This window comes from Culex pipiens, chromosome 1, assembly GCF_016801865.2.
Source record: "Culex pipiens pallens isolate TS chromosome 1, TS_CPP_V2, whole genome shotgun sequence".
In the NCBI taxonomy this organism is placed as follows: domain Eukaryota; kingdom Metazoa; phylum Arthropoda; class Insecta; order Diptera; family Culicidae; genus Culex; species Culex pipiens.
Window position 1 is genome coordinate 46,497,055 of NC_068937.1, and position 26,515 is coordinate 46,523,569.

Sequence of the window (26,515 nt, forward strand, 5' to 3'; positions counted from 1 at the left end):
TCACTGTGTCCATGGCGCGGTGGTAGTGTGTCGGACCAATAATCAAGAAGTTGGTGGTTCATTCCTCGTTCTGTAAAGGTTTTTTTTTTGTGAAATACAATCAAAAAGCCGTCGGTAATGTCGATAATTGTCGATAACGGGCAAAAATGTCATACCCCTGTATCGCAAAAAAAATGCATGAGGACAGTTTTCTTGCAGATTCTGAGATACTTTCATGCCGCCATGTATCACAATCATACGACCGCCGATTGGGTGTAGTTTGTTCAAATGTATCATTTTCCATTAAATTTGGCAGCTGTCCATACAAAAATGATGTATTAAAATACAAAAATCTGTACCTTTTCCAGGAATTTTTTGATCGTTTTTGTGTCTTCGGCAAAGTTGTAGGTATGAATAAGGACTAAACTGAAAAAAATGATACATGGTAAAACAAAAAATTGGTGACTTGTTGTCACTAAAACAATAAATTAGTGACTTTTGTCACTAAAACTTGATTTGCAAAAAAACACATTTTTTTATATGTTTAAGGAGACATCAAATTCCAACTTTACAGAAATTTAAAAACAAAATGTGCAAAAAATCATAACTGAGTTATGCATTTTTGAATCAATACTGATTTAAAAAAAATCGAAATATTGGTCGAAATTTTTATTTCAACTTCAAATTTAGATGTAAAATTGAATTTGCAATCAAAAAGTACTTTAGTGAAATTTTGATTAAATGCACCGTTTTCAAGTTATAGCCATTTGTAGGCAACTTTCTTGAAAATAGTCACAGTTATTCATTTTTCAAAACTAGTGCACATGTTTGCCCACACCCAAACGGTGGTCGCATGATTGTGATGCATGGCGGCATGAAAGTATATCAGAATCTGCATGAAAACTGTCCTCATGCATTTTTTGCGATGTAGGGATATGACATTTTTGCCCGTTACCGACAATTATCGACATTACCGACGGCTTTTTGGTTGTATTTCACAAAAAAAAAGACCTTAACAGAACGAGGATCGGACCACCAACTTCTTGGTTATTGATCCGACACGCTACCACCGCGCCAAGGACGCTTGATGAAAAGTTAGTGAAAGAGCACCAACATATTCTTCTCTTTGGAGCAGACTTACCTTTTGACGGGTGCGACAACGGTTTGCTATGATACCGGTTTTTCTATGCGCACCATTTCTCGTCACAACCCAAACCCGACACAGCTCGGTAGCTTGATCGGTGCACCGGGTACACAAAACTGACATGGTTTCTGCGCCTACCACACGGGAGAAGTTTGGAACTCTTTATGTCTAGCAGACAGTGCTAAATGGAGTGGTTGTCTAAGGCATTATTTTATTATTTTAAAGGTTCTTGGTTCGAATCTCGACAGTTATTATTTTATTTTTCTGAATGTTTTTTATTTGTTCAGAATAATTCTCTAGGAATAGAATTTCGTAGTGTCATGAAAAATAAACTCTAACTTCTCGTGCATATAATCCTGAAATAGACATTTTCACTTAAACCTGCCTGCATAATACGAAACATTTTCTCTATTCCACTACAAAAATCCATTAAATTGTTTAACCCTTTGACTAAAGCGTCGCAGGTTTGAAGAAGTTATTTAAAAAATGTATATAATCAGTAATTTTGACAGTCAATATTGAAAAAAACCCTCAAAAGTATTTGTATTCAGGATTGAACCAGGAACCTCGTGATTAAAAGACGGAGATAACAACCACCAGGCCACCCCGAAAATGTGGATGATGGCTGACAAACCTCAATCAAAACAATGTCGCCTCCGGTTTACTTGGATCAACCATTCTGTGGAGTTGCATCTTGGTATACAGTTGGGTGCACCGGTGGTGTACCAAGGTGCTTTCGGTACAGTTGCTATGGTGTGACAATAAACAATTTGGTTTCGGTTCTATAGTGACACGAAAACCGCACCACGGCGCACTAGAGAGCCTGGATCTTATTAGAGAACGGACATCTCACACCAAAAGTACCAATCGAAGCACGAGAACTGTCAAACGGAGGTACCAATCGAGCAAAATCCTTTGTCTTACGCTCGATTGGTACCTCCATTTGACAGTTCTCGTGCTTCGATTGGTACTTTTGGTTTGAGATGTCCGTTCTCTAATAAGATCCAGGCTCTCTACGGCGCACCAGATCTTGGTGTTCAGTGAAGCCTGCTTTGGAGTGTTGCTCGGGGACGGGCCAGCATTATATATGTTGGTGAGAACTGCAGATCGCTGACTCCAGCAAGCCAAAGGCCGGCCGTGGCCGTGGCAGTTCGAGTGCGGCCTCGAAAAACCCGCGAAGTTCGTCTACCGGCCGTGTGCAAAAAGGTAAACAAACCAACGCCGTGTCGACCGCCATCGCGCAGGGGAGCGTGAGCGCAGAAGGCATCGACAAAAAGATACTACATCCCGGATATGTTCCAAGATCACCAGTGCGAACCCGCTCAGGTACTTCCGGTGCCACGACCAGTGGCACATAGACATCCGCCAACATTCCCATCAGGAACGTGTTCCAGATGCTGAGCGACGGCGAAGAAAACAACAACAACAACACCGACGGTAGCAGCACTACCGACGACGACGACGACGTCGATGGTCGTGCACGGAAAAAGTGCCGACGCCAAAAAAGAACAATTCTCCAAAGGAACGTAGACCACCTCCAATTTTTGTTTTGGACACGTTGGCGGACAATATTGACGAGTTGCTGAAAGGCCTCGGATATTGTCTAAAAATTGGTAAGTCGTCGCTGCAAGTTTACGCATTCGACAAAAAAAAATCGACCTGGTTGTGGAGAAATTAAAGAGTAAAAACTTTAAGTTCTACACATTCGACCCCGTGCAGAAAACAGCTGTTAAAGTCGTCTTGCAGGGGTACCAAGACCACCCGACCTCCGACCTTAAGAAGGACCTCTCGGGTGCTGGAATAACGCCGCTGAATGTGGCATTTTTGTTATCGATTCAAATTTTCCTTGTTTTCAGTAAAGATCATTTCAAGATTAAATTTTCAAAAGGTCCTTTCTACATAGGAAACCCATGAATAATAGGTTGTTTTAAAAAATTACTCTAGCTTTAAAAGACATGCAGATTAACAATTTAAAGTATTTTGATTTTAAAATCGTCGCTTAGGACCATTTGAAATCTAATCCGAGAAATAATCTTTGATTTTTTTTGAAAAGCCAGACAGATTAATTCAATGCAATATTTCTACACTACAACATTGTATCACAAAAATTTCCGAGAAACTCACCCCGTCAAAGACCTTTGATCTTTAGAACGTTCATAATCAAATTACTGAACCCCTTCAGTTAACATTTCCCCTGCAAGATGTTCCTACTGAAAAAATAAAACACTGCACCTTCTGCTGCACTCACATCCACACCCGGAGAGACATTTCCGATGCTTTTGTTTTCTCCCCCTCTCCCTTCAGTACTGTCAGCACGAGTGAACAATGCCGACGTCAATCCATTAGGCAACGTCATTCAATAACAACAAAAACAAAAAACAACAACATTGGCAGCAGCACTTTGGCAAAAGGTTGTTCTGTGATATCGGTAGTTATAATTGAATTTCCAGCAGCAGCAGCACCACCACCATGAATCACTCGTCGGAATTTCAAAGTGGGAATCGATCGGAAAGGTAAAAAACCGGATGTGACCAACAGGCCACACCTGGTGTGCCCCCGAGTGCTGCCACCTGTTGATTATCCACTTGGGTCAAGTGACAGACAATTTTTTTTTCGCTCAACTTAAGCCTGGCGTTGGCGCGGCACTCGCCAATATTCGTATCGTCGCAAGCTATTGAATTAATTCGATTTAGCCGCCATAAAGGATTTTTAATTGAATCCTAAATTCAATTTTGTGATTCAGTCGGCTTCCTGGCGGAATTGTGGAGCTATTGTTTCGGGCAGGTTTACGTTTTTTTCGAAGAAAATTGTTAGAATTTTTAAAATTCTCCATACAAACTTTGGAGAAAACCCGTTCGGCCCTGTCTAAATATTTTTGAAAAATTCAAGGTGCACGTGTTTCTGGAGACCTTAAACTTCATGCTTGCCCTCCAGTTGAGCTTGCGCCGAAATTTTGTTGGACGGTGTTATCAAATGCAGTTTCCAAATATTTCAGCAACGGAATTTTGGCCACCATCTTGAATATAAAACTTTCAGATCTCTTTGGTGCATTTTCGGGGTCATATTTGAGCGAAAAGACCCAAATCAAGACAACGAAGCAATGTTTTTTGTGATTTGATTTTAAAAAATTTCGAAATATTTTTTCCCGAGGACTTTGGATATTAGAGTTTTTACAGGGTTTTGAATTGTGAATCCTTCAGCCGCAACTTTTTCTATGGATTAAATTTTCCGTGTTTAGGAGTTATTTTCTGTTTTTGTTATCATTTACTATGTTCGTTCATTATTTAATGTTCGTGTTTGATAGTTAGAAGCCAAATGCATATCTTCCTTTTTTGTCTTTTACCTGATGACTATTGTCAGGTAACTTTTTGTTTTTTTTAATCTTTTAATTTTTTGAAATTTTGGATTGAAGCATTATTTTGTAAGTTCCATCAAACCCTTTAAAAAAAAGGTGCAGTGGTAATCCTACAGGCATAACCATCATGACGAAGAACTTCGGACACAAAAGTAAATGAAATTTTTATAGTTTTTAATATTTGCGTTTCTTTGCCACAAAATCAATCACGAAATAGTTATTACGTAAGATCTATTTATTTTTGCTCAAAGATGGTCTCATGGTATTTTGACGTTTGATAACGTTTAAAACTTTCAAACGCTTCTTCAGCTAATCGTAATGGCAAAATTTTCGGGCCAGTTGATATGAAATCATTGCATCAATTCTCTGTTAAACTTTCGGCATTGAACAATTTTCAAGTAATATTTTGCAAACAATAAAATTTATTACAAAGAGTCATTCTGAACCATGTGTTAAAGACACAACACACAAACCCTAGAGTTTGATACCCATATTGCCCCAAATTTTATGGTTCTGCAAATGTCCCCTTATCGGAACATCCCCGGGGCCTCCGGCCACTCCAGGTGGTGGCCACTACTGCCAAAATGTCAAATTTCATGTCCAGTATCAAAATCCCTAAAGTTTGATACCCATATTGCCCCAACGCTTATGGTTCCGCAAATGTCCCCTTATCGGAACATCCCCGGGGCCTCCGGCCACTCCAGGTGGTGGCCACTACTGCCAAAATGTCAAATTTCATGTCCAGTATCAAAATCCCTAAAGTTTGATACCCAGATTGCCCCAACTCTTATGGTTCCGCAAATGTCCCCTTATCGGAACATCCCCGGGGCCTCCGGCCACTCCAGGTGGTGGCCACTACTGCCAAAATGTCAAATTTCATGTCCAGTATCAAAATCCCTAAAGTTTGATACCCATATTGCCCCAACTCTTATGGTTCCGCAAATGTCCCCTTATCGGAACATCCCCGGGGCCTCCGGCCACTCCAGGTGGTGGCCACTACTGCCAAAATGTCAAATTTCATGTCCAGTATCAAAATCCCTAAAGTTTGATACCCATATTGCCCCAACTCTTATGGTTCCGCAAATTTCCCCTTATCGGAACATCCCCGGGGCCTCCGGCCACTCCAGGTGGTGGCCACTACTGCCAAAATGTCAAATTTCATGTCCAGTATCAAAATCCCTAAAGTTTGATACCCATATTGCCCCAACGCTTATGGTTCCGCAAATGTCCCCTTATCGGAACATCCCCGGGGCCTCCGGCCACTCCAGGTGGTGGCCACTACTGCCAAAATGTCAAATTTCATGTCCAGTATCAAAATCCCTAAAGTTTGATACCCATATTGCCCCAACGCTTATGGTTCCGCAAATGTCCCCTTATCGGAACATCCCCGGGGCCTCCGGCCACTCCAGGTGGTGGCCACTACTGCCAAAATGTCAAATTCCATGTCCAGTATCAAAATCCCTAAAGTTTGATACCCAGATTGCCCCAACTCTTATGGTTCCGCAAATGTCCCCTTATCGGAACATCCCCGGGGCCTCCGGCCACTCCAGGTGGTGGCCACTACTGCCAAAATGTCAAATTTCATGTCCAGTATCAAAATCCCTAAAGTTTGATACCCATATTGCCCCAACTCTTATGGTTCCGCAAATGTCCCCTTATCGGAACATCCCCGGGGCCTCCGGCCACTCCAGGTGGTGGCCACTACTGCCAAAATGTCAAATTTCATGTCCAGTATCAAAATCCCTAAAGTTTGATACCCATATTGCCCCAACGCTTATGGTTCCGCAAATGTCCCCTTATCGGAACATCCCCGGGGCCTCCGGCCACTCCAGGTGGTGGCCACTACTGCCAAAATGTCAAATTTCATGTCCAGTATCAAAATCCCTAAAGTTTGATACCCATATTGCCCCAACTCTTATGGTTCCGCAAATGTCCCCTTATCGGAACATCCCCGGGGCCTCCGGCCACTCCAGGTGGTGGCCACTACTGCCAAAATGTCAAATTTCATGTCCAGTATCAAAATCCCTAAAGTTTGATACCCATATTGCCCCAACGCTTATGATTCCGCAAATGTCCCCTTATCGGAACATCCCCGGGGCCTCCGGCCACTCCAGGTGGTGGCCACTACTGCCAAAATGTCAAATTTCATGTCCAGTATCAAAATCCCTAAAGTTTGATACCCATATTGCCCCAACGCTTATGGTTCCGCAAATGTCCCCTTATCGGAACATCCCCGGGGCCTCCGGCCACTCCAGGTGGTGGCCACTACTGCCAAAATGTCAAATTCCATGTCCAGTATCAAAATCCCTAAAGTTTGATACCCAGATTGCCCCAACTCTTATGGTTCCGCAAATGTCCCCTTATCGGAACATCCCCGGGGCCTCCGGCCACTCCAGGTGGTGGCCACTACTGCCAAAATGTCAAATTTCATGTCCAGTATCAAAATCCCTAAAGTTTGATACCCATATTGCCCCAACTCTTATGGTTCCGCAAATGTCCCCTTATCGGAACATCCCCGGGGCCTCCGGCCACTCCAGGTGGTGGCCACTACTGCCAAAATGTCAAATTTCATGTCCAGTATTAAAATCCCTAAAGTTTGATACCCATATTGCCCCAACGCTTATGGTTCCGCAAATGTCCCCTTATCGGAACATCCCCGGGGCCTCCGGCCACTCCAGGTGGTGGCCACTACTGCCAAAATGTCAAATTTCATGTCCAGTATCAAAATCCCTAAAGTTTGATACCCATATTGCCCCAACTCTTATGGTTCCGCAAATGTCCCCTTATCGGAACATCCCCGGGGCCTCCGGCCACTCCAGGTGGTGGCCACTACTGCCAAAATGTCAAATTTCATGTCCAGTATCAAAATCCCTAAAGTTTGATACCCATATTGCCCCAACGCTTATGATTCCGCAAATGTCCCCTTATCGGAACATCCCCGGGGCCTCCGGCCACTCCAGGTGGTGGCCACTACTGCCAAAATGTCAAATTTCATGTCCAGTATCAAAATCCCTAAAGTTTGATACCCATATTGCCCCAACTCTTATGGTTCCGCAAATTTCCCCTTATCGGAACATCCCCGGGGCCTCCGGCCACTCCAGGTGGTGGCCACTACTGCCAAAATGTCAAATTTCATGTCCAGTATCAAAATCCCTAAAGTTTGATACCCATATTGCCCCAACTCTTATGGTTCCGCAAATGTCCCCTTATCGGAACATCCCCGGGGCCTCCGGCCACTCCAGGTGGTTGCCAGTTCCAATGATCAACTCCCGCTCATACCGGCTGGCATGTCTTGGCGTGTCCATGCCTCCAGGCCATCTGCTCCCGGGCCTCCAAGCCGTCTGCTACCGAACCTCCAGGCCATCTGCTCCTGCTGTTGACTCGTCGATGTCCAGCAACAGAATGAATTTTCGGGACTGACCGAGCCGCTTTTTGTTGATTTAGGTCGGGGACGTATGCCCCGCCTTTTTGCACCCATTCTCCTATACCTCCTTATTCGCTTGTTGCCCGTCGACGATCCGAAAATTATGAGGTAGAGTGGGGGTGATTTTAGATACATCAATCTCACGTCTCTCGATTGACTGATTGGGAAACGTTTGTTCAACCAACCAGCGTGCGCTAAGAAGAGGGGAAATTTGCCGAGAGGGGAGGTGAAACCAAGGCGTTTCATTTCGCTTCGCGAAATTTTGGATTGCTACCCTGTATAGAGCCCTAAGACGAAGTTCTTCGTCAAAATCTGAAACAAAAAAATAATATTCATAATTTTTTCATCTTTAATTTTTCAATTCAATTCGGTTTGATTGCAATAAGTTTCTTAGAAGTTCATTACAGATTTTTGGAGTTCCTTTCAGCTGTGTAATATACATTATAATCAATTTTGGAGCAATTATTACTATTAACTAAGAGTTTATTGAGGGCAAGAAAAAAAATTTGAAAAAAAAATCTTAAATTGTTTAAATTTAAGTAAAGGGGTTTTTTTTTAAATGCTTTGCCAAAATTGATCTTTGATAAATTTAATTTTTCAAACAAATAATAAATAGAAGATCTCTCATATAAGTTAAATCACCACACCGATTATTTTCAAAAAAAAGGGCTGTTCTTTTCAATGCTTTTTGCAGAAAAAATATTTTTTGAAATAGTATTCAATGCAACAAGTGGCAAAAGAAGATTTTTTCAGCACGAATCGTAGATGTATCAAGCGAAATTACCGAGTTGTTTTTCGGCTTGTGTGAAGTAAAATCATCATTTGTTTCCAAAATTATGTAGTAAGTATTGCAATCATTTGTTCCCAAAATTACAGTCGACTCTCTGGCTGTCGATCTTCTCGATATCAATATTGCTCCATGTACCGATGAATTTTTCAGACCCTGCATACTTCGATTCTCTTCATCCCTCGATATTTTCTCTAGCTTGAAGGATCTCTTCCTCGATGGTCCCTTGGATTCATTTTGCTTTAACTCTTCCGGTTGTCAATGATTTCACTTTCTCATGGCATGCAAAGACATTGTTTCGTTGAGAAACGAAGCTTCAAGTTTGACATTTCTTTGCTTTTGTTTGCAAGACGTTGCCATGATTCTCTTCTATAGCTGGTTATCAAGAAAAAATAAATTTCAATCTAGTCTTCATTTTGCATCGTTCTGTAAACTGATGCTTTTCTTCCTCGACGGTCCCTTGGATATTGACAACCAGAGAGTCGACTGTAGTTAGTGTTGACAATTTTTTGCGCTTTTTTCAATAAGACACGGGGAACAATGATAAAATGGCTCTCACAAGTCGTAGTTTCAACCAATCGGGCTCATATTTGGGGAAAAGGTGTGTCTACAGGATACACGTCTGCCATAATAGTGGCTTCGGTTACGGACGTCCCATTGCAAAGTTATTCATAAATGTTTGATTCTGAAGTGTTAAAGTAAATAATGGACAAAAATTACTTTTTCGCTCGTAGGCTGCCATTACCACTAAAACTCACATTTCTTCAGATTTCTTTAGATTTCTTTAGAGGTTCCATAGGGAATGAGTTGGGCTACAATGTCCTTTCATTAGGCTTGACAAAAATTAAGAATATACCCAGATTCCAGGGCTGTCTCATTGTTCCCCACTCTTTTCAGCCCCTGGGTAACAATATGATACACTTTGATTTTTCTTCATTAAACTTTTCAAAATCTATGGAAATCTTTTAAAGCCTGAATTGGAAGTGATTTTTGGCATATTCATTGAGTTTTAACTTTATTTAATCAAAAATATAAAGTTTTTTTTGGTATAAATATACGGATTTTACAAAATTTAAATACTTTTTTAGTCTAACTATTGTTAATTAAAATTTCAAGTTTTTTTTTTTTTTTTTTTTTGTAAAATCGTTTATTTAGTTCTGATTTGTTTTACATAGTTAGGGTTTTCACTGTTCAATCATGTTTAGTTCAAACTCGAGTGTTTCTATTGTGAGAGGACAATCTGGCTCTAGAATGTAATTTATATAAACAATAAAAAGCTTAAGAGCCTTGTGTTTTCTCCTTGTACTGCTATGAGTAAGTTCCTGCACTAAAAACATCTCAAACCTAACCCTTCTATCCAAAACGCCTCCAACTTCGGCTGAAGGTACTCCCACAGATGTTTCACTCGACTGCAGTTGGTAAATTTATGCTTCAGGTCTTCAACTACATTGGGACAGTGTTGACACATTTCACTGTCCTGTCTGTTCTGCCGGAACAGCAGCGCTGCATGCGAGATCTTGTGGTTTACTAACAGGTAGTACGTAGACCTCTCTGCCGATGTGAATCTTTTACACCGGATGTTGTGCCAAACGAGTCTCCACGATGTGGCCGAGCGTTCCGCCATGACCTTTGGTTTACTCAGCGTTTTCCGGTAGAAATCGTGCAACTCCGTAGCAGTCGGGTTCGTCGCCAGGCTGTGTGGTACATAAGCCAGCTCACGAGCAATCGCCTTCAAACATGGGTACATCGCTGGGATTCCACTAAGATTAGGTGGATTTTCGAGTTGACTCGTAAACGACAAAGCGAAAGGAGTTACCTCCGTATCACGAATGAAGCGATTGATGAGAAGAGCTTTACTCTTCACTCTGGGCGTGTGCAGGTTGAGTCCACCTTCGGCTACTGGCAATGCCAGTTGATCCATGGGTACTCTGAATGAATACCTTCCCCAGATAAACCGCCCCATCTGAGAAGTCATTCTAGCTACCGCAGCGTTTGGCATACTAAGCACCGATGACAAATACCACAATTTAGAAGTTACGAAGACGTTTAGCAGAGTCACCTTCTGGTGAATGGTAAGGACACGTGGCTTGAAAAGCCACATGAGGAAGGAAGTCTTCCTAATAAGTTCGCTCCAATTTTCTTCGATGGTCCGTTTCAAGGAGTTGAAGTATATCACTCCCAGGATCTTTACAGAGTCAGCAACAGTCGGCCAAACAGCTCCCGTTGCAGTTCCTCGTTGTATTCCCACGTTCACCGCTACGGTTTTCTCCAAGTTCAGCATTGCTCCCGAACACAAGCCGAAGTCCTCAAACGCCTGCTTGATGTCTGCCAGCTTCGACTCTTCCACCAGGATGACGGAAATGTCGTCTGCGTAAGCTACCAATAGCTCTTGGGGGTGGTTACATATGGACAGGAGTTTCTCAAGGAGGGGATGCAGGAAAAGGACAAATAGATGCATGCTGAGGGGATCGCCTTGGCGTACTGACCTTTGGATGGGAAATTCTGCGGACAGATTCCCGTTGATGATAATTCGCGATCTAGCTGCTGCCATCAATTTTGCGATGAGAGCCACCAGGTCCTCGTTGAATCCCATGCTGCGCATCACGTTTAGCAGAAAACCTTGATCCACACGGTCAAACGCATGGTCCAAATCGAACGAAATAAGTTTCCCAGTTTTCCGTTTGCAGTTGAGCTCAACTAGTCTATCTTTTACCGCTAGCACAGCTTCAAAAATGCTCCGTTTGGAGTTGGAGCACTTTTGGCTTGAGTTCAGTAGTCCGTTCTCTTGCATGATCCGCTCCAGACGCACCTTAAGCACTCGTGACAGCAGCTTGTAATCGTAGTTCAGCAAAGTGATGGGTCTGTATCCTTTGATCGTCTTCAAATTGGAGTTCTTTTTGCTCAAAACCACTACACCCTCCAGGAACTGATCCGGAAATTGTCCTTGGAGTGCCTCGTTGAGGATCAAGTTGAGCTGTCGGTATATGATGTCGAACGCTTTCTCATAGAACTCCTTCGGGATACCGTCAGGGCCAGGTGATTTTCGTGAAGCACTAGTCTTGATGGCAGTAAAGATCTCCTCTGTCGTGATTTCGTCCATTGACCGGATGTTGGCTTCAGAGGCTGCGTCCACAGATCGGTTAGAGGGGAAATTTGTGTTTGGTTCCACAGATCCGGTACTGTACAGCTGCTGGAAGTAGTCGAAGATGTGTTGTTCGACCTCAGCAGAATCTTGGAGTAACCTTCCTTGATGTTCAATAGCTGATATTGTGCTGTTCTTCTTCCGTCCAGTGCGATCACCGATTTGAAACGAAGACATTTTCTCACCCCCGACAAGCTTGTCGTTGAGTCGCTCGAACGCCCTCGAAAATTTGTTCTGCAGGAGAAGCATCCTTCCTTTGATCTTGTTGATCTCAGACACCATTCCAGGGGTTTGGTGGAGATTGTCGTAGGCAGTCCTCAGTTGTATGTAGAGTAGTTCGTTTTCAGCGTTGAACTCCCGAAAGGCTTCATTGGTCTTCCACCTGAAGAAGCTCCTGATTTTTGGTTTAGCGCACCGGACCCACCAGTCAATCCAGCTTCCGAAGTTTTGTTTTTCTCGTAACCAGCGATTCCACTTGCTCTCGAACTCGGCCAGGTTCTCCTCCGTTAGAACATGAGCGCGTATTGACCAGAAGCCGCGTCCATGGGCTCTACCTTGGTTTGGGAGACAACACCTTACTTTGAACGCCTTGTGGTCGGAAAAGGACGTTACTAGGTACTCTGTTGTACGCAGAGATTTTACCAGGGACTCAGATATGTACAACCGGTCGAGACGCGAAGCACAGTTAGGACGAATAAAACTGAATACGGTTCGATTTCCCTTCAGAACCTCCCACGCATCCTTCAGGGCCAGGTTGTCGATTAGATTCTTAAGAGCTAAGCTATTGTTGCTGTTGCCCTTCGAATCCTTCGAGGAGGTGACACAGTTGAAATCACCGCCGAGGATGTAGTGGTCAGAGCTTATTTGTAGGTAGAACGGAAGCGTGCTATTGAAGAGTCGTTCACGAGCTTTAGCATTTAACGTCCCAGACGGTGCGTAAACGTTACAGATTGTCACAGAGTTACTCAAAGTTACAGCAATTATGCGCGAGTCTACGCTGCGCCTGACGTTGGAAAAACGGATGTGAGCTTTAAGTGCAATGGCGGTTCCTCTCTTATGTTCGTCAACGTTAGACAAAACGTTAAATCCCGGAAGTACGAGATGTGGGTTCTCAACTTCTTGAAGAAGAATTATATCGAGATCGGTTAGTCTTATGAAGGATCGGAGGGAATTTAGTTTGTTTTCGTTCGAAATGGCGTTTATGTTAATGGTGGCAATGTTGTACGAGCAAGGCAAGTTCATTGCAGTGGGAGCTGCAGGGTTCTAGGCTAGTTGATTTTCGGTTTTTTCGGGCGACCTGGTCGCCTCTTCTTTTTCACCTCAGTGAACTGCTCACCAGACTTTGAGTGCTCGCTGCTATCGCTCTCACTCCCACCAGTGATGGAACTGAGCGAATGCGCCTTCTTAAGGTCGGGGACGGGGAGAGGCGATTTAAAGGTACTCACCAAGGCTGAGCATGCGGAGTCCGGCAATGCCGGCATTTCTGCGTCCTCATCGTACGGTTGCAGTAACTCGTGCACGTGTTGAGTGCTGAGTTCCGCGGCACCTTCAGCAGCAGTTGGGTCCTCAGTTTCCATATCTTCGACAGCAGCACGGGTTTCTCCTTCCGCAACAGGTGCAGCAGGGCCAGCAGGTGCGGCAGGGCCACCGGGGGCAGCAGGGGTGGCAGGGCCAGCAGGTGCAGCAGGGGTGGTAGGAGCAGCAGGGCCGCCAGCGGGGCCAGCAGGGACGGCAAGGGCAGCAGGGGCAGCAGGGCCAGCAGGGGCAGCAGGGGCGGTAGGGACAGCAGGGGAGAGTGGAGAGAGCATCACGTCACTCACGCTGGCGTCCACGGTCGGCTCAGATGAGCTTTCAGACTCCTTTGGACATACGATCGCACCGCCTCCGCTGGCAGCCGCAGCTGATTCAGCTGAGAGTTCGGTGACGCTTGTGAGGATGTTTTGAGCATTTGATGACGAGCTGCCTCCGCTGGTTTGGAAGCCAACTGAGAGTTCAGCAACGTCCATCTGTTCGTCCGTGTGAACAGACTGAGCAGTGTTTTCGCTGAAGATCGTCGATCCAGCAGCTGGCTGGCCGGCCACGTTCGTCGTCGCTTGACTCAGAGAGCCGTTAGGTGCCGTGCTCTCGAGCACAGTCGGTGGCGGTCGTTGCGGCATGACCGGACCGAGAATTGTACTACTGAACGCCGGCAGCAGTGTGTTAGTGGCAGATGCGCTAGTGTTGAGCACACTTGCGTAGCTTGTAGATGTTGATCCTCGGTTTTTATCCAGACGAGCGTTGAGGTCAGCCTTTTGGTTGAGTATTTTTTTATTCTCCACACATGAGATGCCTTCGTGTTGGGTAAGCGTGCAGTGTTTGCATGTCTGCGGCTGCCCTCTGTACGAAATAAGTGTTTGTTCCGATTGGATCGTGACAAACGACTTAATGTGGCGGCGAAGAACCATCTTCGCCACCCGGATGCCCGATGGCATGCCACGGAGAGGGAAACTCTCTCCCCAGGGTACCTCTCGGATGTTGAGTACGTCTCCGTAGTTCCGCAGAAAAGCCACAATCTCCTCGCTAGTGACGTTCTCCGAGAGATCGTGGATCTTCACTTCCACTCCCCCGTCCTCCATCACCAAGCGAACTTTGACCTTGGTCTTGTTCACATCCATCTCGTGTTTCCCATCGTGCTTGGCAACAGCGTCCTGAGCGGTTTTTAGATCCACACACTTTACATGTGCGCAATTTTGCGCATGATTCACCTGGAATCGCTTCACTTGACCTACGGCCAGTCCCAAATTCACTAGAACAAACTTCTGGAGTTCTTCAATGGAGGGTCGCTTTGCAAAATTCGATAAGTCCACCTTGAAGGTGTTTTCGCGAGTTCTCACTTGAGACATAGTTTCGTGTTCGGACTGTCTATCCGGTACGCAAAGAAATTAAACCTGTCGTCAGGTAAACTGACGAGAAACGACTTAAAATCTGCACCAACTAGTGGTGCAGACCGCGAGCGTAACGAAACGATTTGAAACGCGCAGAGGAGCTCCGATAGCTACGTCCTACCGCATCAAGAGATCGATGCAGACTGTAGTTGGCAAAATTGCTTTAAAATATTCCAGGCAAATCACCTGCAATGAAACAATACAAAAACATGATGTTTGACTGGAAAATAATTGATTTTTGTAGAGTGTCTCATTGTTCCTGCCAAGTGCGTCTAATAACTCTGGCTGTAGACGTCAGATCGATCTCATATTTTGGTCAATGCTAGAACACATTAAAAGAAAGTAAATGCAACAAAAAGCTCATTAAAACATGCTGATAAAAAAAATACAAAAATCGTTGAAAGTTAAAAACCAAAAGTGTCTCATCGATGACTACCCTGCCCTACATCGGGATTTCATAAAATTCAAAATATGTATAAACGAGCCCAAAAATGCAAAATATTATTACACTGCCCAACAAAAATTGACAAAACTGACTGCGCAGGCTCAACTCGAGGGGAAGCATGAAGTTTGAGGTCTCCAGAAACACGTGTCCTTTGATTTTTTTCAAAAGTATTTAGACTGGGCCGAATGGTTTTTATCCAAAGTTTGTATGGAGAATTAGGGCGGTTCGTCACTGTTGCATACAACTAAAAAATTGCATGCAATATGTAGGAGAACCGAACAGAACTAATTCTCCATACAAACTTTGGAGAAAAACCATTCGGCCCAGTCTAAATACTTTTGAAAAATTCAAAGTGCACGTGTTTCTGGGGACCTAAACTTCATGCTTCCCATCGAGTTGAGCCTGCGCAGAAATTTTGTTGATCGGTGTTATCAATGCAGAAAAATAGGATTCAGTTGATTCGACTTCAATTTTCATTTAAAAATTTTTAAAGATTAAAAAAAATATGTTTTTGCCTCCTTATATTTGCGACAGCTTTAAAAAAGAAAAAAAAGCTATTTTTAGATGCAATTGAATTGAATTTGGTAACGAAAAACACTTTAGTTAAAGTTGGATGAAGTGCACCGTTTCGAGTTAGACACATTTTGTTTATTGAATTTTTCGAGGAAAAACTTCTTTGAAACTTAAGTGTTTAAACGCAAATCTGTGAAAACGTCAAATTTCAAACCATAACAGATTTTTTAATTTATTTTTTCTACCAAAATTGATAGACTTAAAAATAAAAAATTTAAAACAATTTTTTTTTTAAATTAAATGAAAATGGTTGTGAAATGCATTATACATCTATCAACGTAACCAGTTAACGACAACCTTGAAATGTACTAATGAGACAAATTCCATTAATCCTTCAATGTGGATAGCTCCACATTCTACCACTTGCAAACTACCTTAATTGATGGATGTCATCCATCCGGACGCTTTTTTTTTGTGCTTCCCCCCATGTATTTGTTTTTCGTTTATTCCCCATAAATTGAAATAGAACAACAGCCTCTCACCAAGTGTCCCTCCGCTCTGATCCCATTTCCTTACTGTCCTACCCCACCCCCCCTTAATTCAAGCCTGTGGGAAATTGTGTGTTGAACACGTGGAGTGGACTGCAGAAAAAAAAACTACGACCAGAAATCCTTCCTGAAAAAGTGGCCAGGGCTAACCAGATTGGCCGCTGAAGCCGAGCTTGAAAGGGTGCACCGGGGGCCAGCCAATTTGATAAATCAAACCAGAGGGCCTCTTTGTAGTTAATAGCTAACCTATTATTGGCCGTAATTGAATCATACTACCGGTGTCGGCGGTGGTGGTGGTGTTCCGAGGAAGAAACGTCCACAAATGGACTCTTGCCCGAACAGGAAGCTGCCGCAAACATGATTAACCCCTTTCCATCGACCTCCTCCTCCGGTGTGACACTAAACAAAGTGGCTTTGTGGTTGAGGGAGAGAATGACTTTGAAGCAAAAAGGCATTTTAATTGAATAAAAAGTTTGCAAACAGATGTGTAGAACGTTTGAACTCTGAAATAATCAAATATTCAGTTCAATACAAGTCAAATGCGGTTTAAAAATGATAAGATAAGGATGAAGATTTGAAAAGATTGCAAAAAAGCTGATAACACCAACAAAATATTGACAAAGATAAGCGGTGAGGAAGTATGACGAGCTCTTCCGGATTTCCACAGCAAACAAGTCAAGTGATACAGACGCAATTCGTAAGATAAAGTTCGGAATTTTACCTAATCCAGTTCAAACTAACTTGCGCGTGTGATATAAAATCATATCAGCTATCACCAATGGCGCGTTCTTCTTCTGTAAACATACAAGTTTATTCACCTCTATCAGTTTGAAAAAGAAAAAAAAAATACGCGATCTAACTTTGGTTTCGCTCTATTCGACTTTTTTTTATCTACACAGCAGATTATCAAGATTATCGAGCGCCTTCTTGGCAGCGCCTTTCCTACCTAAACGTCTAATCACAGAGAACAGATGTACATCTTGGCTCTAACTTGTGTGTAAACCGTAAAAAACTAAAAAAATGCGTTGCATACAATCTTGCATCAAAGAAATTAGAGTGTGCAGGATACGCTTGGCGGCGCCACCGTCGCGGCTGAGAATACATGACTTAACAATGAAAAAGGCTCAATAATTTCGAAAGAAAATAAATGTTAACCTCGTTTAAATATAAAATTCTCTTCTGTTTAATTCCAGTTGACTAAAAATAATGCAAAAATGCATTAACATTAACGAAAACATAACAGAAAATTCATTCAAAAATGATTTTTCAAGCGACAACGTAAAATAGTCCCTTTACACATGTTATGTCCGATTTCGTTTTGTTTACCTTCTTTGGCGCGTAAAACTGCAACCCTCTGATGAAGGGCAGTCAGACATTGGTCTGATGTCGTTCGTACGGAATGTTTTATGCATTGATTAGATGGTCCAACGTTCTGCTACTGTAGCCCATCATGATTTTGGAAGTGGCGCTATCTAGGCGGATGGTGCACACCCTAGCTCTTTTCAACGTATTTTGGTTTGAATTTTTACACACGTTTTTCAATGCTGTTTGTTCAATGATATACATCTGTTCTCTGTGGTCTAATATCAACGCGCTTGGTTCGTCCAAGAACTCCAAGAAAAAGAGCCCTCAGTGGTGGGCGAACTCGCCCGGTTCGTACGAGTGCCGCCAGATGTCCACCAGGCAGACCGACGCGTGGAACCGGTAGAACATGATCAGCGGCAGGGACAGGTGGTTCAGGATGGACCACAGCACGTACCCGTAGAAGGTGTACCTGGGGAAGAGAGGGATCAAGAATGTGTAACTTTAGTCTCATTGTGGACAAATGAGTACATGTTGTTAGTAGAAATTCTTAAAGAAGTAAGGCAACGGTTGGTGAGTGCTTCAAAATACTTGTCAAAATTGAGTGCCCCCGATTGCAGAGACATCTAGATCGTAGATATCCTTATATTTAGGGTTGATTCTCATCGGTAGATGTCACTATCTCAATCAATCAGGCATTGCTTACACTTTCCCAAAAATCAGGGATCAACCTTTTACGACCTAGATGTCTCTGCAATCGGGGTATCAATTTTGACAAGTATTTCAAGGCACTCACCTACAGATGTGGGTTCTCTTAAAGATGTTCCTAAGCTGAACACGCTAGCTCACGATCACTCACCTCTCATCGCCAAAGTCCCCCGTCTTGACGGAGAACGTGTAGTAAATCCACAGCGACACGTTCGCGATCGTCAAAAACGTCACCAGCTCCTTGCCCGGCTTGTTCCGCCTCAGCTCCGGCGCGTTCGAGCAGCGCCTCAGCGTGTCAATGATCCACGGCGTCTGAATGAGGACCTGAATGATCTGCGCAAACGCGATGAACCCGTTCAGGATGGACACGTTCGCGAAGGCCGGCACCAGCGTAAACACCGTCTCGGAGAAGAACGCCGGAATGGCGATGAACAGCAGCACGTCGTCCAGCCGCGAGATCGGATGCTGGTTGATGTCCAGCTTGGACGTCTGGAAGTACGCCAGAATCGTGGCGAGGATCATGATGCCGAGCACGGTCACCTCGAAGATGGAGTCCAGCAGAATGCCGGTGTCGCGGTAGTCGCTGTAGAGAGAGAACAAGTTAGGAAACAGGAGAAGTGACGATGATCCGTGAACACTTACTCGTCTCGCGAAGCGATGTGAAACAGTATGATCACCACGATCGTCGCCACGATCAGGATCATTCCGGCGAACAGTCCTCGACTCGCGGCGTGGCAATCTCCGTACACGACCATCTTGCCCTTGACCTCCACTTCATGATCATTCGAACTGTCGTGGTGTTCGGAGCAAACACTATCCCCATCCCCCGTAATGCTCTTTGTACTGCCGTGCCCGTGTCCGCCACCACTGTGCCCCTTTGCGGACAGCTTCTTCGGACAGCTGTTGATGTTGGCGTAGATCATGTACAGCAGACCAACGATCAGGATGTTGAACTCGATCACAAACGGGTACAGGTACGGCGAGAAGGTGTTCAGGATCGCGTTCAGGTCTTCCGGTCCCGGACAGAGCGGCATGCCGAACCCTTGCACATCGATTCCATCTGCATTTTTGGCTTTATCCTCCGCCATTTTGATAAGGATTGCAACATGGGTTTCCCGCACGATCGTGTACACCCAGAAGGCTAAGGCTGTCCCGATCGCGTGCATCAGTCCAAACCGAGCTAGACCACGGTAGTGGTTGATCACGACGTTGGCGTACTTCCAGAAGAAGAACACCAGAAACAGACAGTAGCACAGAAACAGAACCTCGAGCGCGATCGTGCTGTTCGAGGCACACGCTGCCCACTTGGCATCGGCACTGTTCATAAGAATTCCCTGGTACGACAGCAGCAGTACGGAGTGGATCAACAGCCCGAAGCAGAACCACGTGGCACCCAACTTCAGGTAGATAAACTCTCCGTGTCGTCCACTGACGAAGCAGTAGTTATGCGGGACAGGCTCCAACCGTGGCAAGTTCCAATCGTGCGGGTTCTGAGCGGCGTTCGGGTTCAACGCCAGCGGACCATTGTTGAACTGTGCCGCCGTTCGTGCCATCATGTCATCGTAAGCTTGCCGACGTCTATCCAGCTCATCGATAGCTGCGTGCGTCCTCCGGACGTGCAACCGGATGTCAATGTACAGGAACACAAAGTACACGATCCCGACCGATACCATGTACAGTCCAAACACTTCCGCAAGCGGATATCGTGCATTGTTCTCAGCGGCATCAGTGATGAACACGATCAGTGCAAACACGATCAAGAACAGCGTATAGCTGATCGCCGTTACAACGGCCATGTACCGGCGGGTCATCTTGCGCTTTTCGTCTTGAGTCGACGGGGGAGGTATTAGGTGATCGCTAGCCGTCGTAGATCCGTGCGATCGGTGCGAGTGACCTCCGACGGAGGCCGGGTGGGAGATGGCTCGCTGCATCACAGGCGGAGGTTTACTGCTGGAGTTCATCGACAGCGGACGCTTGCGGAACGAAATGGCTGGCGTGTGGCTCGGGTCAAACGGATCTTCGTCCGGTCTGGTTTCCTCGTCCAGGTGATCAGCTGCGCCGGGGAGGGCTGGAATGTGCTGGAAATCAAGGTAGATAGAAGATTAGGGAAGGAATTTTGCCGAGACTAATCTTCAGCGGGCAGGGATTATCGCTGGGGATGAGCAAGTACAACTGACGTCTTACGGGTTGACGCGTCGGAGGTGGCGTCCAAATTGCGAGGGGATTTTCTTTATCTAAGTCTGGCCATGGAAGCGGTTTTGGTATCGTTGAAAGTTCAACCGAGAGAACGGTGAGAGATTTTTGAGTCATGCCATGCGATATCGAAGGGTATTGGAAGTAATTAGTTTGTTTTTTTTTGTAGACGTCTATGGCTCTATGTCACCATATTCTTGATTAACACAACGAAATGGGGGTGTTTAAATCGAGAATCGTTTCAAAAAAGAATGTCAATCACTTAAATTGAGAATAGTACTTTAACATTACAACGCCCAAGGCTCCAAAAAAGTTGGAAAGATAACTTCAACTCAATGGTTCTCGGGCATAACTCAACCAATCAAGATGATTCTTCTTTCCAGTGATTTTTTAGGATGTCTCGATGATTCTAGAACTTTGCAGAACTTAATTTGATCAAATCTGTAATTTTTGCGATCAAAAACATCGTTCCAACTTTTTTTTCGCGTGTGAAAAAAATTCGCCAAAAATTCCGCGGAGGCAGTTGTATTAAAATAAGGTGGAACGATGTTTTCAGTCGCAGAAATTACAGATTTGATCAAATCAAGTTCTGCAACATTTCAGAATCATCTAGACTTTCTTACAAATCTATGGAAACAAGAACCGTCCCGATTGGTTGAGTAATGCCCGAGAACCAGCAAGTTGAAGTTACCGTTCCACCTTTTTTGGGAGGCTTGGGCGTCCGTGTAAGTTGGACATGCGTTGGGCGTTCCAGTGTTAATTTTGTTTTTGCCGGAAAATTTTCAAAATGTATCAATTTTTATTATTTAGTTATGTTATTTAAACATTTTTGCAGGGTTTTGGGACACCTGGGATGTTCTAGTCCATCCGAAACTTTTGGAAATGTGCAACAGACTTACCAAAGAAACAAGTCGAAACTTCAAAATTTTAACAACGGATCCTACACAGACTGCTCAGCAAGCGTAGTAGGCTACAGTACATTGTTGTAACAACTTATTGGGATGATCTCCCAAGTAACATTTTTTCCCAGGAGTTCTACAAGAGCTCTTCAAGATAGCTACAGCATAGCAGTTTGGACCGCGGTAGGATAAAATTCTCTTCAAGTACTCTTCCAAACTCCTGAAGAAGTTTTGAAGAGAATTTTATCCTACCGCGGTCCAAACTGCTATGCTGTAGCTATCTTGAAGAGCTCTTGTAGAACTCCTGGAAAAAAATGTTACTTGGGCTGGGTCATCCAAGAACTGCTTGGAGTCAAGATCGGTGGGTCTACCACCGTAAGAAGCAAGAGGTCGACGGTTTTTGACCTTGGAACATACCCACATAGCTTCAGTGAGTATGGTAGACTACTTTGCTGATGTGTTGGGATGTTCTGGGACATCCAAATGCTCCCTGGAGTTAAGATCTGTGGGTCTACCGCCGTAACAAGCAAGAGGTAGACGGTTTTTGACCTTGGAACATACCCGCAGAGCTTCACGGAATATGGTAGACTACTTTGCTGGCATGTTCCAGAAAGTCCTTGTTACAGCCATACTCACTGAAGCTATGTGGATATGATCCGTGGTCAAAAACCGACGACCTCTGGCCTGTTACGGTGGTTGACCTACAGATCTAAACTCCAGGGAGTCCTTGTGTGTCCCAGAACATCCCAACATATCAGCAAAGAAGTCTACCATACACACTGAAGCTATTCGGGTGTGTCCCGTGATGAAAATCCGTCGACCTCTTGCTTGTTACGGCGGTAGACGCACCGATCTTGACCCCAAGCAGTTCTTGGATGACCCAGATCATCCCAATAAGTTGTTTTTTTTTTCATAAAATTATTTTTATTAGGTCCTTTTCGGTACTGGGACCTGGTTAGGACCTGTGTGGGTGCGTACTGTGCTTGTTGATTATGTGCCCCTTCACAATGTTACGCTCGCATCCGCGAGCTGTCAAAGCGGCGAGCAGCGTCTGGCTCTTTCATCGGACAGCCGTCATCGGGTCGAGTTCATCGTCGGGACCGCGAGGACGTCGGCAATAAATTAGCGTCCCCACAGGACCGAGTCGGCTTTTGTAATTACATTTGACTTAATAATTACAGAGGATCTTGTGTGTAAATGTTAGTGGGAGGGGAGCCGATTACCCGCGGCCTACTCGGGGTTAGTAGCGAAGGGATTGATGTTAGAAGACAAGTCGTGGGAATGGAAGCCCAATAAGTTGTTACAGCAATGCACTGTAGCCTACCATACTCACTGAAGCAGTCTGGTTAGGATCCGTTGTCAAAATTTTCATGATTCGACTTGTTTCTTTGGTAAGTCTGTTGCACATTTCCGGGAGTTTCGGATGTACTTGAACATCCCAGGTGTTCCAAAACTATGCAAAAATATTTCAATAACATAACTAAACAATATACAACTGATACATTTTGAAAATTTTCTGACAAATTACAAAATCCCAAAGATTCTTAATTTAAGTCATGTTCTCAATTTAAGTCATGGACATTCTCATTTTAAGTCATGACTTGAAAAAAAGTTGCGTGAATCGAGAATCGTTTGAAAATAAAAAAGTGACTTAAAAAAAGAATATGGTGTCCTATGATTTTATTCAACGAATAACGATGAGGGTAATAAATTGAAACAATTATTTGCAACTGTCTAAGTTCTTTGTAGTAAGTTTCAAAACAACAATCAAACAAAACAAAAGTGTATGGTGTTATGCTACAGACATGACCAGTTTGACAAAGAATATAAAAATTGATTTTACATGCCATGGTTTCAACGTTTGAATGAAAACCGTATTTTACATCAGTCCAGGAGGTTTGCAATCATTAGTTTTCAAATCTAAGGACAAAGTTCTTTGTCAAAAAGAAGAAAAAAATCATCCGCAACTCTAAGTTGGTCTCATCCCATGCACCATTAGGGTGTAATATCAAAATCGATTTTCCAGCACAACAAATTTTTCAGTTCCTTTTGGGGTCCTAAGCAACTCCCCAAAGTTTGGGAATGATTGGTTTAGTTCTCACTTTGCGCAAAGCGATTCAATTTTCCATATAAATTTGTATGGGAAAAATCATTTTTTTGAATTTTAATATTTAAAAAATCCTAGTTTCACGCTGTACTAAATCCGGGTTCATATTCGGATGCTCTGGAAGGTGCTCTACAACTTTCCCGAAGAGAGTATGGTGCTAACTTGCCCCTGAAAGAAGATACAGCGTCCTCAAAACTCGTCTGAAACGTGATTTTCGAGCAAAAAACACGTTTTAGACGAGTTTTGAACACGCTGTATCTTTTTATAGGAGCAAGTTAGCACCATACTCTCTTCGGGAAAGTTGTAGAGCATCTTTCAGAGTATTCGAATATGAATCCGGTTTAAGTACAGCGTGATGCGTGAAATTTATAAATATCAAAATCCAAAAAATTGGTTTTCCCCATACAAATTCCCATAGAAAATTGAATCGCTTTGCGCAAAGTGAGGACTAAACCAATCGTTACCAAACTTTGGGGAGTTGTTTAGGACCCCAAAAGGAACTGAAAAATTGCTGTGCTCGCTAAATTTGGACAATTTAATTTTTTTTCCATACAACCATATTACACCCTAATGCACCATGCACAAATTCAAAAATGACAACAACGAACCCCTGCCACTCCCTTTGAACTCACTTTCACCGGAAGTAATGGCCCCCGCTCGTATGGTTATTTAGAAGGGGGGAATTCCGTTGATACATTTCCGCCTCGAAGCGGACCATTACCAAAGCACTCATTCAACCGTTAAAATGCGGCTCATCGCACTGGAACTTCAATCACTAGCATAAACATGCTCCTCCTTTTGCTCAACTTTCAAACAGGTCTCACTCATCAGAACCTCTGTCACATATTGGTGCAATCCGGGCCAGGTGTTCATATAGCGGCTGATCAACGGAAGGCTGGCCTCAACCTGGTGGCGATTGCAGTTGGGATCCGATAGTCTTTTTACGACGGTTCCAATATCCGCTATCGACGAATCGTAAATCAAAAGCAGTTGATTGCACGCAGATAATTCTTGCTGGGAGTCGTGTTATTGTATTCGAAATTTCGATAAATTATCACAACATCGAGTTATCAGTGTTGCTTTTTTTTAGTTTAAAAAAATATTGAGTCATTGCAAAGAAGGTTGATACAAAATGACTTTTTGTGGCTATTCAGGAGCATTTTCCATCAGTAATTTACGGTTTTTGAGTATTTTAAAACCTTTAAAATCCAATCTTCAGAGATTTGCTTAAAATCGACCTCGACAACAGTAAGATCATAGACCAATATTGGAAATTGACCCCTCGGGAACACCTACCGTGGGTCTTTCATTCTCAACGGATAGGGCAGCCTCAAGAACCGGAGCCGTCGCTTGAGTTACGGACTGCGGATCACCACCGCCTTCGGTAGCCATCTCTCAATTTTCACGATTAGAACCAATATCCGGGAAAGATCCACTTCCACGTGCGCGCGTCCTTTTACCCGTTCTCGACCGACTCCACTCGAATACTGAGCCCACACTCAAGGAACGTCGTAGGAAATGCTACTATCACTGAGGTTGTGACTACCTGCAAAAAGCAGCAACGATAACGATCAGATATCCAAAATCACAGTAAAAAATGAAGGACAGAGAGAGAGACCGTGCCGACAAATGAGTCGCGAAGAAAATTTATTGTCTTTTCGTTCAATTAGCTCGGATTCAAGATAAGAAGCCAGCGAGCGGATATTCCGGACCTACGCGCCGGCTGTGAGAAGTGGTAGCGGGTTAAGCTCCCCGTAAGGTGAGGCGATAAGGCTGATATTTTGATAGAGAGCTGTGTAGCCTGCCGTCTGTACCCCTCCGCAATCGTTGATGATTTATTTTGATCGAGTGACAGAATTGTCACTAGTGGCGCTTGTAAATTACGACGATATTCGGTTATCTGACAGCGGGTTAATGGGGGCTGGGACTCCGGGAAGAGGTAGCGTTAGGAAAACATCTAGTTTTTTTTTTTTTCGAAGAGGTCCTATACGCTATGGGATTCCCCTTCCCATTTCACAAATTTTTTTTTTTACAAAACAGGCCATAACACTACTCAAGTCCCAATAGTTGTAGATCATTAGTTGATTACCTAAAAAGTAGATACCCTAAATAGGGAGACTGGTCGTAGTGAATTTGACGTACCCAAACAGACACGAGTTTGACGTATCCAAACGAGCATTTGCCTTTACGCCCAGCGTAAAGCGTAAATTTATCAGTGTTGCCAAGCTCGAAACATACGTTGCCAGATCCATTTAGCAAACTTAAACCAGTCACCCTATTTAAGGTCTCTAATCAAAAGACCTTTCTAACGAGTCCAAAACATTGAAGATCTGGCAACCCTGTCACGAGTTATGACCACTTAAGTGATATTTGTGTACTTTTTTAAACCAGAGCTTACAAAACTTCAGATTCAAGAAATCTTTGTAACCTGTAAGCTAGTGTTTACCTTGCTAAAGGTTAAAGAATTTTTGAAATTCTTCTTCTTCTTATTTTTTACCATTTTTCCTAAAAAGAAATTTGCGCACAAAAATTTCCATACTTTTTGAATGAAAAAAAAAAATCAAACACATTGGATAACTTTCAATTCTTACTTTATTGATTAAAAATCACTAAAAAACAGCCTTTCTGTCACAATCGGACCAACATATCTTTCTTGAAAAACAAGCAAAAAAATGTGTTATAATAGATATCTTGGAAACTATTTGCTCGACTTCCAATGATAATCAAATCTAATCTAATCAGACCATAGCGCAGCCAATCTTTCGAAGGGATCCTGGAGATTGCCTTTGGTTAGATTACGCCTAGCACTCTTCTTGTCATTCATTAACATTTGTTGTGCGCCATTCCATTAGAATGCATTGAACCATCACAAGCGTTAAAGCAGCCAGGCCTACTGCGTAAAGCCGTATCGCAGAGATGAATCGTAATTAGGTTGAGTTTGAGCACTGAGTTTTCGAACAACAACACAATTCTGAATCGACAGGAGAGGAAGAAGCGTGGGGACACACCAACATACGCTCCGAAATTTTTGGTTGTATTCGTTGG

General features: G+C 43.6%; 1 protein-coding gene across 1 annotated transcript; it reads right to left on the reverse strand.

The window, feature by feature from the left end:
- Nucleotides 1-17,845: 17,845 nt before the first annotated feature.
- LOC120417037 (proton channel OtopLc-like) lies at nucleotides 17,846-24,950 on the reverse strand. The gene is made up of 4 exons (XM_039578984.2): nucleotides 24,767-24,950; nucleotides 18,914-20,349; nucleotides 18,423-18,854; nucleotides 17,846-18,035 (listed from the first exon to the last, which is right to left on the reverse strand). Exons 1-4 carry the CDS (start codon nucleotides 24,860-24,862, stop codon nucleotides 17,891-17,893), a joined length of 2,109 nt encoding a protein of 702 aa, XP_039434918.1. The 5' UTR covers nucleotides 24,863-24,950; the 3' UTR covers nucleotides 17,846-17,890.
- Nucleotides 24,951-26,515: the final 1,565 nt, after the last annotated feature.